This window comes from Trachypithecus francoisi, unplaced genomic scaffold (assembly GCF_009764315.1).
Source record: "Trachypithecus francoisi isolate TF-2019V2 unplaced genomic scaffold, Tfra_2.0 Lachesis_group2, whole genome shotgun sequence".
Taxonomy (NCBI): domain Eukaryota; kingdom Metazoa; phylum Chordata; class Mammalia; order Primates; family Cercopithecidae; genus Trachypithecus; species Trachypithecus francoisi.
The window spans coordinates 139,221,040-139,234,341 of NW_022681465.1; the positions used below are offsets into that span (position 1 = coordinate 139,221,040).

The 13,302-nt window shown below is 49.2% G+C and overlaps 1 protein-coding gene across 12 annotated transcripts in view; it reads right to left on the reverse strand.

Moving 5' to 3' along the window:
- TNIP1 (TNFAIP3 interacting protein 1) overlaps positions 1-13,302 on the reverse strand; it is a 59,294-nt gene that overhangs the window by 7,707 nt on the left and 38,285 nt on the right. For all 12 annotated transcript variants that reach the window (XM_033180639.1, XM_033180637.1, XM_033180640.1 and 9 more), the window contains 5 exons: positions 12,756-12,879; positions 8,811-8,900; positions 5,215-5,280; positions 4,861-4,992; positions 1,436-1,564 (listed from right to left, as the gene is read on the reverse strand). In XM_033180639.1, coding sequence (XP_033036530.1) covers positions 1,436-1,564; positions 4,861-4,992; positions 5,215-5,280; positions 8,811-8,900; positions 12,756-12,879 — 541 coding nt within the window. The remainder of the gene's footprint in view (positions 1-1,435; positions 1,565-4,860; positions 4,993-5,214; positions 5,281-8,810; positions 8,901-12,755; positions 12,880-13,302) is intronic.

A 13,302-nucleotide genomic window follows, 5' to 3' on the forward strand; every position in this document is an offset into this window, starting at 1 on the left:
TCTCAAGACTGGTCACCCCGGACTTCAGCCCCAGGACAGCAGGGCCTCCCCTCGCATGCCTCAGCATCGCCCATGGGCCTCCCTGGACCATGGGGAGATACAGACCTGGCCCAACTTGGACTCAGGCTTCCACCTGGTCTCTTCAGCTACCCTAGACATGCAAAGAAACTGCAGGACCGAGAGTAAATTCAGGATGTTCCGAGGGGAAGTTATGGCTCCACTTTATCTTCCTACTCCACCCCACTTTTTAGATGAAAAGACTGAGGTCCAGGGACAGGGAGATGCCTGAGGTCATGAGCAAAGAACGCCACATGCCCTGCATTACTCATCCACATGGTGTCTGTCCCCGGCTCTGCCAAGAAAACCTCCAAGGTCATCTTTATGATCAGCAGCACGGACAATTCTCTGCCTCTATTTAGAGCCCCAAGTCCCCCAGCTCAGGATAGATGGCTTTTCTTTCTTTGGAAACAGGTCAAGGGCCCCAGACTTGGCATAATCAGTGTTTACAAAACACCAAAACCAAAAAGAAAGGGTCTCCCCAGCAGGCCTAGGAATGTTCAACTCATGCCAGAGTCCACTGTGACCAGGGTCAGGAGGCAGAGGGAAAGGAAAAACAATTAGCACGAAAGGAAAAGCTGAGCCATGAACTTAACTCCTCCAGGCCCTCAGAGAATGTTTCCTTTCAAAGCTCCCTCCCGTCAGCCTGAATCTTTGAAACCCTGCTGGAAGGTAGGCAGAGCCAGAGCCAGAGCCATTCCCACCGGGGCTCAGACGGCAAAACTGAACTGAAGAGGCTGGAGACGCTAAGCTGGGACTAGACCACTCTGCTTGGCTCAGACCACACGGTTTCTGGTTTCCCCAGCCTCCACCCTGGGGGCCCCGTCTCTCTGGATCCCACTGCACAAGGGCGGGCCCCTCAACCCGTGCTCCTCCACTCCCTTCAGTGTTTGCTGAACACGTGCTCGATGGCAGGAGCTGTGCAAGGCGCCTAGGGTATACACCTTGGTGAAGGTGTGCACCTCCCACCGCCAGATGGGAAGACAGAATTAAATAAGTGATGATGAGCCATGAGAAGGAGTGTCAGAGAAGTTGCTGGGACCTCAGGAGCATAGACCAGAGCAACCTGAATGAGGTTCAGGGAAGGCTTTGCTGAGCAAGTGAAGGTAAAGTGAACCCTGACAAGCAGGGTGGGCAGGTGAGGCGTAAGGGGAAGAGTGCACCTCCAGAGGGATGGGTGACACAGGCTCATCCAAGGGCTGAGTCACTCTGAGTGTGGGAGGCAATGGCAGAACAGGCGGGAAACAGGATGCCAGTTCACTGACTGGGGGTTACCCTTCCTGAGCTGAATGGTTGGGGGTGCCAGTGATGGGGTGGGCATTGCAGCTGGACTCAAGGGAGCCCTGCCTAGCCAAGGGACCCGGGCCAAGACACCCACCTTGTTGAGCCGTTGGATCTCCTTTTCCTGGTACTCACGCTGCCGGGTGAGCGGGCTCAGCTGATCCTGCAGGTACTTGACCTTTTGGCGCAGCTCCCTGGCCTCCGCTGTCAGCTGCTCCTTGTCGGTCTGCAGGGAACACAGGGTTGGTAAGCTGGCTAGGGATGGCCTCTCCAGGAGGCCTCGGACTCCGTCCTGCCTGGCCCAGCTCCTACTTCTCCGCTGGTCATCACTCCACAATGCTCACGTGCAAGGCACCTGGGGTCGGTGCAGTAATGTCCATCTGGTCCTGCCCTCAATTATTATGTGTCAATTTAAAATAATAATTAAAAAAAAGAAAAAGCAGCAGCTCAGTTGAGTAGAAGACCCTGGATTCTGACACCAGTTCATCCACTAAGCAGTTGAGACCCCCGGCACTGCCACAGCCCTCTCTTGTCTAAACTTACCTACCTGTCACAGGTACAGGGTTCCTAACGTGAGTCACACAGAGGCCTCAGGAGGGCTGTGAGCCCCAAAACTGAAAGCAGAATTTTGTCTGTGTGTAATCTGCTAGAAAGAAAAGCCATAGTTCTGACCATATTCACATGGGGGTCTTCTGTGATCCACAGAAAGCGATAAACTACTGATAATCCCTAACAGACACTTCAGCTCGTACAGCCTTGGAGCCTAGAGGGGAGATGACACGCCCAGAGAGCACTGTGGCGTAAGGCAGAGCGTGCTCCTCCACAAAGAAACGAAGTACTGAGGGGCTAAAAGAAAGATCACCACAGCGGAGGGAAGGCTTCCAGGAGGCAGTTCCATGCCCTCTGTGGAACCAGCAGGGCTTCGCCACAGACAGCCAAGACTGGGATGGCCTTTAGACAGCATCAAGTCCCAGCCCTGTAATATGATGGAAAACAAATGTCCAGAGAGGGGAAGTGACAAACCCAAGTTAGCTGGGGCTAGAACCCAGGTTTCCTATTCCCTTGCTCTCTCCCCTTCCATGTCAAAGGAGGTGTTTAAACTAGAGGATGGCAGCATAGTGCAGTGGAAAGACAAGGCACATCCCAAAATAAACTATATATTCCTATGTGTACATATATGCGAGAAAGGTCTGGAAACGGATGCACCAAAACGGTAACAGTGGTTCCCTCTGGGGAGGGCCTGGGATCATGGCAGGGGGAGGTAGTCCAGGGAAACTTTCACTTTGTAGTGTGTGGACATTTCCTAACTGTGTATTCACAGCATGCGATTAGGAGACCAGTCGCAGGGGTTAGTTTTCACCCAGCCCTGTGTGACCTTTAGTCAGTATGGACTGCAGAGGGCAGCCTTGGTCAGAACTCCGTGGCAATCGTTCTGGACTCCCCATCAAGAGGCTCCCAGATGGGCATGGCCTTTACCAAAATGCGTACTATCTACAGGGCCACACCTTGTCATGAAAAGCCCTGCGTTCCTTGCAGCTGATAGGGAAGAGCCTTCAGATTCCAGGGATTTCTCTCACCTATCACTGTTAGCAAGGGAGAGGGGCCAAAGATCCAGGATGTCTGGCTGTGAGTCACCAGATGTGACTGTGCACTCGTAAGGAAAGACAGAAGTGTTCTCCCTACCACACCTCTAAAGTAAGGGGGTGTCACAGATGCAGGCTGACAGCTCAAATAAGGCCCCTGGTGTCCCATGCTGATGGGAGGAACTCTGAAAGGCAATCCATGTTGAAAACGTCCATTTTGAAGCTAGGCAAAAGACCATGTCCAGTTCCCATGAAGGGGAAAACATGGTGACATAAATAAAATCTCCCGAGAGTCTGGCAGTCAAGTGGCCTTTCCTCTTTAAGCTGCTCCAAGGTCCTGATGGGCCTTGGCTGGTCTCAGTCAGATATACGACCGGGCAGATACTACTTCAGGGGACCTGTTGTTTCCCCTCAAGAAAGAATCTGGTCCCACTTATGCCCACTCTCTGATCTCTGTAACTTCTTCTTCATAGTACTTTTTTTCTGAGACGGTCTCATTCTGTCGCCCAGGCTAGAGTGCAGTGACGCAATCTCAGTTCACTGCAACCTCCACCTTCCAGGTTCAAGCGATTCTCGTGCCTCAGTCTCCCGAGTAGCTGGGACTACAGACATGCACCACCACGCCCAGTTAATTTTTGTATTTTTATTAGAGACGGGGTTTCACCATGTTGGCCAGGCTGGTCTCGAGCTCCTGACCTCAGGTGATCTGCCTACCTTGGCCTCCCAAAATGCTGGGATTACAGGCATGAGCCACCATGCCCGGCCATACATTTTTCTTTTAAAGAAACAGGGTTTTAGTCTGTTGTCCAGTCTGGAGTGCAGCGGCATGATTGCAGCTCACTGCAGCTTCCAACTCCTGGGCTCAAGCAATCCTCCCACCTTAGCCTGAGTAGCGAGGTCTACAGGTGCACGCTACCACACCCAGCTAATTTTTTATTTTTGTAGAGACAAGGTGTGGCTGTGTCACCGAGGTTGGTCTCAAACTCCTGGCTTCAAGCAATCCTCCCACCTCGACATTCCAAAGTGCCAGGATCACAGGCACAAGCCACTCAACCTGGTCTTCTTTGCAATACTTAACACACTTTTACTTGATTTGCTTCTGTAATTAGTTGTCTGGCACCTCTTTCCCAGCAAGGGCAGGGTTGAGCTGTTCCTGTGGACTCTATGCCCAAGCATAATGCCTGAGACAGGCTCTGAGGACAAATGCCTGCATGAATGGATAAGTGAAGCTCTGTTTCATGTTGTAGCCCCTCCCTGGCAAATCACCATCACTACGGTGAACACTTAGCAGCATCCCACCCCACCAAGTGCTACAGAGCAGGCCTGCTTGGATCTTTTTTTTTTTTTTTTTGAGAAAGAGTTTCACTGTTGTTGCCTAGGCTGGAGTGCGATGGTGCAATCTCGACTCACTGCAACCTCCGCCTCCCAGGTTCAAGCGATTCTCCTGCCTCAGCTACCTGAGTAGCTGGGATTGCAGGTGCCTGCCGCCACACCCAGCTAAGTTTTGTTTTTTTAGTAGAGACGGGGTTTCATCATGTTGGCCACACTGATCTTGAACTCCTGACCTCAGGTAATCCATCTGCCTAGGCCTCCCCAAGTGCTGGGATTACAAGCGTGAGTCATCGTGCCTGGCCACCTGCTTGGATCTTTTATATGGTGTGCTTCCCTGTACAGTTCCCCAGTCCCTACGATTTTAATGGAACAAAAAGTTCTGAATAAAAACAAGAAAATGTGCAAAGCTGCAGTTAATGCAATCTTCTCAATTTTCAGATGGGAAACTGCAGTGCAGGGAAGGAACGTGCCTGTGTTTTTGGTCACAGAGCTCTTTGGCACTAGACCCCCAGGTCTCCTGACTCCTGCTCCTGGCTTGTTTGCTCCAGTGAACTCTCTGCTAATGTGGAGGGGAGCTGACTCTGCAGGGACCAGCAGTCACACTTGCCTCCTCCATTTCAATCTTGGACTTGGCCAGGAGAAGCTTGCGGTCAAAGTCACGCTGCTTCTGCTCCCGCTCGGCCTCCAGGTCAGTCACCTGCTTCTGCAAATCAGCCAGCTTCTGACGCAGCTCAGTGATCTGGGTTCAGAGGCAGAGAGAAGGAGTGTATAAGGCAAGGATGTAGAGCACTTCCAGGATGTGGGCAGGGCCTGGCTGCCCCTAGGCAACACTGCCCCCACCTTCTCCTCTGGGCCATACTGGGGCTCAGCGTGGCCACTCCCCAAGGTTCAAAGCTGCTAAAGAGGCAGTGAGATGAAGACCAGGCATGCCCTGTGGGCGTGGCCAGGAACCCCACATTACCTTCTGCTCGTACTGCTGCTTCATGGACCGGAAATGCTGGTCCCACTGCTTGTTCACTTCCAGCAGCTGTGGCGAGAGACTGGAGTTAGCAGGAGATAAGCAGAGAAGGAGTAAGCAGAACCAACTCCTGCCCCATGTACACCAGCGTCCCAAGGTGCGCTCAGTGTGTGTGAATAGTGGCTACAGACACTGTCTCCACCTCTCACCTCTCAAAAACTCAATGTTACTCAAAGTCATTTACCTTTATCCACTGCTGCATTTTACCTTGCCAGGAAAGCAAGATTAACACTAAGACATGGAAACTGCATCATTCTGGTGAATAGTTGTGGAACACACGCACACCTCTTTGGAGGGCAGTCTGGGGTTATGTATTGAAATTTCACATTTTCATCAACTTTAACCCAATAATTCCACTCTGAATAATTTAACCGATAGAAACACTTACACAAAGTGTGCAAAAATAGATACACAAGGCTAATCATCTCAGCAATATCTGTATTACAAAAAAATCCAGAGACAAGTCTAAGCACAGAAGATAGGTTAAGTAAATGATAGTATAAACAGACAATGTGCAGCTGTTAAGAAAATAAGAAAACAGGTGGCCAGGCGCAGTGGCTCATGCCTATAATTCCAGCACTCTGGGAGGCCAAGGAGGGCCAATTGCTTGAGTTCAGGAGTTCAAGACCAGCCTGGAGAATATGGCAAAACCCCATCTCTATAAAAAATACAAAAATTAGCCTGGCCTGATGGCACGCATCTACAGCCCCAACTACTCGGGAGGCTGAGATGGGAGGATCACCTAAACTTAGGAGGCGGAGGTTGCAGTGAGCTGAGATCATGCCACTGCACTCCAGCCTGGGCAACCAAAGTGAGACCCTGTCTTAAAAAAAGAAAACAGAAAATAAGGCATCTACCACACTTCCTCAGTTAGAAGATGACACTAATTATCCACCATACTCTTGATATAACAATTCCTCAGGGAAGAAAAACAACCCTACATCATCAACTAAATAAAACAAAAGGAGTATTGGTCCTGATCCTTAAGATGTGTCATAAGGGCCGGGCGCAGTGGCTCAAGCCTGTAATCCCAGCACTTTGGGAGGCCGAGGCGGGTGGATCACAAGGTCAGGAGATCGAGACCATCCTGGCTAACACGGTGAAACCCCGTCTCTACTAAAAAATACAAAAATCCAGCCGGGCGAAGTGGCGGGCGCCTGTAGTCCCAGCTACTCGGGAGGCTGAGGCAGGAGAATGGCGTGAACCCTGGAGGCGGAGCTTGCAGTGAGCTGAGATCCGGCCACTGCACTCCAGCCCGGGAGGCAGAGCGAGACTCCGTCTCAAAAAAAAAAAAAAAAAAAAAAAAAAAAAAAGATGTGTCATAAGGATCCACACCAATTTCAAAAACATTGTATATGATAAAAAATTACTAAGAATTGAAGGAATATAGTATATTTTATAGATATGAATAGACACTCTCAAAGGCAGTTACTTTTTTTTTGGAGGCAGGCCCAGGCTGGAGTGCAGTGGTGTGATCATGGCTCACTGCAACCTCCTGAGCTCAAGTGATCCTCCCACCTCAGCCCCCCAAGTAGCCAAGACTACAGATGTGTACTACCACACCCAGCTTATTTATTTTTTTGTAGAGACAGGGTCTTGGTATGTTGCCCAGGCTGGTCTCAAACTTCCGGATGCAAGTAATCTTCCTGCATCAGCCTCCCAAAGTGCTGGGATTATAGGTGTGAGCCACCAGGCCTGACCCAGTTAATTTTATAAAAAAGAAAAGAGGCCGGGCGCGGTGGCTCAAGCCTGTAATCCCAGCACTTTGGGAGGCCGAGACGGGTGGATCACAAGGTCAGGAGATCGAGACCATCCTGGCTAATACGGTGAAACCCCGTCTCTACTAAAGAATACAAAAAACTAGCCGGGCGACGAGGCGGGCGCCTGTAGTCCCAGCTACTTGGGAGGCTGAGGCAGGAGAATGGCGTAAACCCGGAAGGCGGAGCTTGCAGTGAGCTGAGATCCGGCCACTGCACTCCAGCCTGGGCGAGAGAGCCAGACTCCGTCTCAAAAAAAAAAAAAAAAAAAAAGAAAAGAAAAAATAATCTGTAAAGCAGTGTGTGTATATACACATACATATACACACACGTATATGTGTAATTTTATTCTACTTCGAAAAAAACTGAGGGATATGCAACAAACTGTAATCAGTTGTGGTCTTCTCTAGGAGGTGGTATTCTTGATCTTTTTGTAACGAGCATTATATCACTTTTGAAATCAGAAAAAAAAAACATTTATAACAATACAAAAAGAAATCTAAAACTAACATGCACATCAAGAAGCTTTCAAATGTGCGGGAGGACGAGCACAGGCAGGCTCGGGGTTCTAGAGAAGCACCTAGGCAGTGTGGAAAGGGGCTAGATGGAACAGACAGAACAAGTGTCTACCAAAAAGGAGCTGCACTTCAACCTCGGGTCTGGAAAGACTGGACTAGACTAGGGGTGTGAGGAGGCGGAGGAGGAACACATGTGAGATCCACGGGAAAAGGCAGAATGGACTGCAGCACAGGGACTCTGCAGTGTGGCTTCTCTCTTGGCAGCAGAGGGAAACTAAGAGACTCTTACGAACCAGCTCCTGCACCTTAGTGGTACTGGGGGACATTTAACTACCTAAAGACCCGGCCATCGCCTTAATGGAGTTTAGGAATCCACTCAGTATTCTGTGGCAGGCTTCAGCTGCTGGCTGGTCCTTTTCATTCTTGCCTATGAAAATTCTTGAAATGGGAGTCTCAAAATATCTGCAAAGTAGTTACACCAATAGAGGCAGGTAGCCTTTTTTTTTTTTTTTTTGAGACAGGGTCTTGCTCTGTTGCCCAGGCTGGCATGCGGTGGCGTGGTCTCGGCTCACTGCAACCTCAGCCTCCCGGGTTCAAGTAATTCTCCCTGCCTCAGCCTGAGTAGCTGGGATTAATAGGCATGTGCCACCATGCCCACTAATTTTTTTGTATTTTTAGTAGGGACAGGGTTTTGCCATGTTGGCCAGGCTGGTCCCGAACCCCTCACCTCAGGTGATCTGCCTGCCTCAGTCTCCCAAAGTGCTGGGATTGCAGGCATGAGCCACCACATCCAGCTGAGGTAGCTTTTAACGTTAAAAATTTGGACAGTAAATTTATGGAGCCTCCAGACTAGTGGGAAGCGGCCTTAATTCTCTCCTTCCATGATGGGCCCTCCCTAAACCACCTCTCGAGGGTCCCTCCACTCATCAGTGATGCTAAAACTTGCCTAACTTATCACAACCTCTTTCCACCATCCAAAGTCTACCATGGGAGCCTGCCTAAACTCTACCCCCAACAATGTTAGGCCATGCCCCACATGCCGCCTCCTCAGAGTGACCGCTGTAGGCAAACAGACTGATCAAGAGAGAGCAGTCCAGGTCAAGGAGGCAGACCTCATCCATGGGCAGGTGGGTCAGTGGTCACCATGCCAACTCCTCATGGTGACCTGGGACCTGCCAGAGCCAGGAGGCCAGGGCAAGCCTTTGTGCTGCTGGTCCTGGGAGGGAAGAGGGATCCTCCCACTACGGCCACCCTGGCCACCTACCTCACTGCGCTGCTGCTCCAGCATCTTCACCTTCTTCTCAGCTGCGCCCAAGGCCGCCACCTCTGGGACCTTACCTGCCGTCACACTAGCCTGGGGAGAAGCACAGAGGGGCCTTCACCAAAATCTCAATACAAATTATCTCACCCACTCAGTGCTCCTCTAAGGCCCCTCACCCCTGTGGCCCCAGTCCTCTGTCTCCTATCTCCCTACTCCTCCCACCTACCAGGACAGCACTAACCATCCCAGTCATGACTACGTCCCCTTCTAGAAGTCTACAAGGTGATGATTCCCCCTCCCTGACTCAGGGTGGCTGCCAGGCCCTCTCCCCTTCCCTTCTCCCCTCCCCATGGCCACTCTCCCTGCTTAGGTACAACCTCTAAGGTACTACCAGCCACTCTCCTCACCCCCTACACACATCGGCCAAAAAACTCTGTGGCCTGGAAGATAAGACATTTGAGATATAGATATAGACAGATATAGCTATATTCATTCTATAAAACATATATGTTTTATAAAACTTTCATAAAAGTTAAAGTTACATAAAATGTTTATTTAAAAATATTTTTAGAAAGATGCAGAAATAAAGAACTGTGTAGTACACACAGATGTTTCCCAGCTCTGTCCTCTGTAAGGGGCTAAAGCAGAGACATCCAGCAGCACTGAGTACACCTAGTGCTCAGTAGGTTTCTAAATATCATTTTCTTTTTATTAAAAAGAAACAGGGCTGCTTTGAGGGGCTGGAGCAGATAAAATACAAGGTGAGTTTGGTGCATCTTATAGTGCCAGAAAGTAAGGAAGTGCTCACATGAATAATACTAAAAACAATAATAATAAAAGGGCATGTCAAAAGGGCACAGGAGACAACCTGAAAAAAACTTCTATGGCCAAAACGGGAACATTTTGAACAGCAAAATACATCACGATAGTATTGGATTATAAGTCACAGTATGAAATTAATATTCTTGAGTTCCTACTGACAGAACAAAATAGGTGAATACATAAATTAATGGGGAGAAGGGACAGCTCTTCCTTACAAAAGAATTCCGATTAATAAGTGTAGGAAGAATGAGTAAAATACAAAATCACCATTCCATTACTACAGGAATAACTGCTGCAGGTGGAGATCCACCAATGGACACTAAAATCAGTGAGTGAAAGTTTAAGGAAAAACAGAGTACTTGCATAGTCTCAAAAGTTGCTTCTCAAAAATAAACATTTATTAATTACAAAGGGAAAATTGGTCACTTGTTTGCAGAGAAACTTGAAAGGCAGCACTTGAGCAAGTGATGAAGGTTAACAGTAGTAAAACATTGACATCATGTACCCCTGGTCTGCTGGACTGAGAAATGTTCTGCACACTCTGATGTAAATAGAACGCGACCTCCGTGAGATTCTTGCCAAAACACATAACCTCAATCTCATCATGAGATCCAATCAGTTGTGAGGCATCAATCTTGACAGCAAATAAGCCCAAACTGAAGAACATTCTACAGAGTAACTTGCCAGTACAACTCAAAAGTGTTAAGGTCGTGAAAAGCAAGGAACAACTAGGAACTGTCACAGACTAGAGGAAACGAGAGAGATGAGACAACTGAATGCAATGTGGGATCCCAGACTCCAGGCCAGCACGCGACAGGACGTGAGTGCAAATCTGATGAAATCTGAATAAAGTCTGTAGTTTACTAAGTAGTACATGCCGTTAATTCCTAGTTTTGATCATTCAACCAGGGTTCTACAAGATGTTGCCATTAGGGGAAGTAGAGGAAGGGGATAGGGGAACTCTCTGGACTACTTTTGCAACTCTTCTGTAAGTCTAGTTACATCAAAATAAAAAAGTTTAAAGGTTAAAAAAAATAGCAAGTGCTGGAGTGAAACAGCAGACAAGGCCAGTAGTCCAAAGGGTGTGTGTCGACTCCATCTCCAAGTCCCTCTGTGATGGACACCAAGACCCTTGTCTTCTCTGGGCTTCAATACAATGAGAAGCTCAAACAGAAGAAGTTTCTGACATTGTCCTAGACTTCTGACATTGTCCGCCATCATCCTGGAGTCAGACTCCCTCTATTCTCAGCATTCTCTTTCCCTCCACACTGCACCCTCTAGAGGCTTCAGGGAGGGCTGGGGGCAGAGCTTGCCCCCTACAGGCTCAGGCCTGTAAGCACACCATAGCACCAAGGAGCAAGGTGAGGGGGAGCCCTCCACAGGTCACCCCCTTTGAGAAAGGGGACAGACAGGCCTGCCCACTTGAAATCTGTGGCATCTTGGATGGGAGCTGTGCTTGGCAAAAAGGTCAATAAGTTACTGGGGAAGGAGGAAGCGGGTGGACTCCAGGCTTTAGGGTGGTGCACCCTGAACCTCCACGAGGGAGAGAGGAGTCCACGTGGAGTCAGCAGAGCTGGCTGCTGGCACCAAATCTCCCCAAAGAGCAACAGCTAATGTTCACTGTTTATGACACTAAACCTACTTTACAAGCATTGCATCACTGAATCCTTACAACCACCCCTTGAGGCAGGTGTTACTATCTTCATTTTACAGAGGAAACTGAGGCCTAGGAGTCTTATATGACCTCTCCAAGGCTGCAGTGCTGGTAAAAGCTGGAGCTAGTATTCTACCTGCATGCAATTCCAAGGCACACTTGTTGCCCCTCTGTAACACATGCCTCTTATGGGACAGGAGACCCTGGGACAGAAGGGCAAGTTGCTCCCACTCTCAGATAGGGCAGGAAGAGCATCTGGCTCGGGGCTTTCAAGGAAGATGAGTGGAGATTAAAGGGCACAGGAAAAGTAAAGAGACCTGCCCAGGGAATTCCACACCTGAGGCAGCTCAGAGAACCCAGGGCAGAACAACTGAGTCCACAAGTCCCTTCCACAAGATGGCAGACAAGGCAGGATCTGATTTGGGGAATAAAGGGAAGAAAAGAGGATCTCCATGGGCTGGGATTCAGAAGACCAGGAAAGAGCAGACTTTTGCCATTTATCAGCATGTTTCCCTGGCCGTACCCTACATCTGCCTGATAGCAGGTCACGCAGAAATCCTGATTATATGATGTTACATGACCTCCCCAAACCTATGGCCATAGCCACAGAATGGAATAATAGTCCCAGCCTTGCCTATTCTATATGTAGAGATGAGGCCCAAATAAGGTAATAGATTTGCAAGTCCTGGATAAACTCTACATTGCCACACAGTAATAAGAAATTAAGCCATAACGGTAATTACTACTATTGCATAGGTATAGGGTGGGTTAAAGACATTGAGCCCTACTGTTCAGCTATTAAACCCCATTAAAGGGTGAAAAACATGTTGGTAAAGAGTTGGGACTCAGCTCTGCAGCAAGGGGAATGGTAACAACTGGGCAAGGGGTGCAGAGTATGCTCCTGCTTGGGACCTGGATGTGGCCAGTGCTGGGACTAGAGGACGATGGCGGAGTGGGCCAGCCCTGCAGCATCACTAGACCACACCAAAACTGGCCAACACCCTCCCCTGTCCACTTTAGAGCCTCCAGAGACACAATCCCAGGAGCTTAGCAAAATCCAAGGGAGCTTGCTCACCCAAACAACCTAATTCTGCCAGGTATATCAAAGATGGTAAACTGGCTTTTGGGAACCACTCTCTAAGATAGACCTTGACAAACTGGAATGTGTTTAGGGAATGCACCCAGACTGAGCAAATGACTCAACACCGCCTTCTATGAGCAATGGCTGAAGGAACTGGAGTTATTTAGCCAGGAGAAGAGAAGGCTTATGAGGCCCACAGAGCCACAGTGACTACCAGCAGCCTCTAAGCATGGAGGTCAGGCCAAGTAAAGAAAAAACCTTGTAATAGCTACAACCTTCTACCCGTGGCACTGGCTGCAGGAGGAAGTAGGCTCACTGTCACTGGAGGTGGTAAGCAGAAGCTGAGTACCAGCAACCAAGGATGCTACAGAAGGAATTTCTGACCACATACCTGCTGCTGTCCAGCCACCGCCTTCTTGCCTGCCCCTTCCATCTTCGGTGAGCCTGGCTGCCCAGACGCACCCTCTTTGTTGCTATTGCTCATCAATAACTTCTTAAGCTCCAAATTTTCCTCCCTGGGATGGAGGGAAACAGAGAAGTCACAATGCTGGCCCTGAGTTAAGAAACCTACAGGGTTGCTTAATGCTCACTGTCACATGAGTTGCAGCTGAGCCCCAGGGAGTACTGCATGATCCTGAAACCTGCCCTCAGGGAAAATCAAAAAGGGCATCTTCAGCCACCTTGCTCTCAATCCGTGGGCTTCCCTGGAGGCCTCTGACTGTTAATGGCAGGGTTTCCCCAGCTGTGGAATTTCTATGCACACAAGACCTTCAGGATAAATTAAATAACCCTGGATCACATTCTAGTGAGAAAGTGACACCCTTTCCAATCATCTTCACATTTCCTGTGTAGACCATGGAGACAGTGCGAACTTGGTGCTAACAGACCCTGGGCACTTCTCTAGTTACTTGCCAGTCTCCCTTGTTAACACAGAAGTG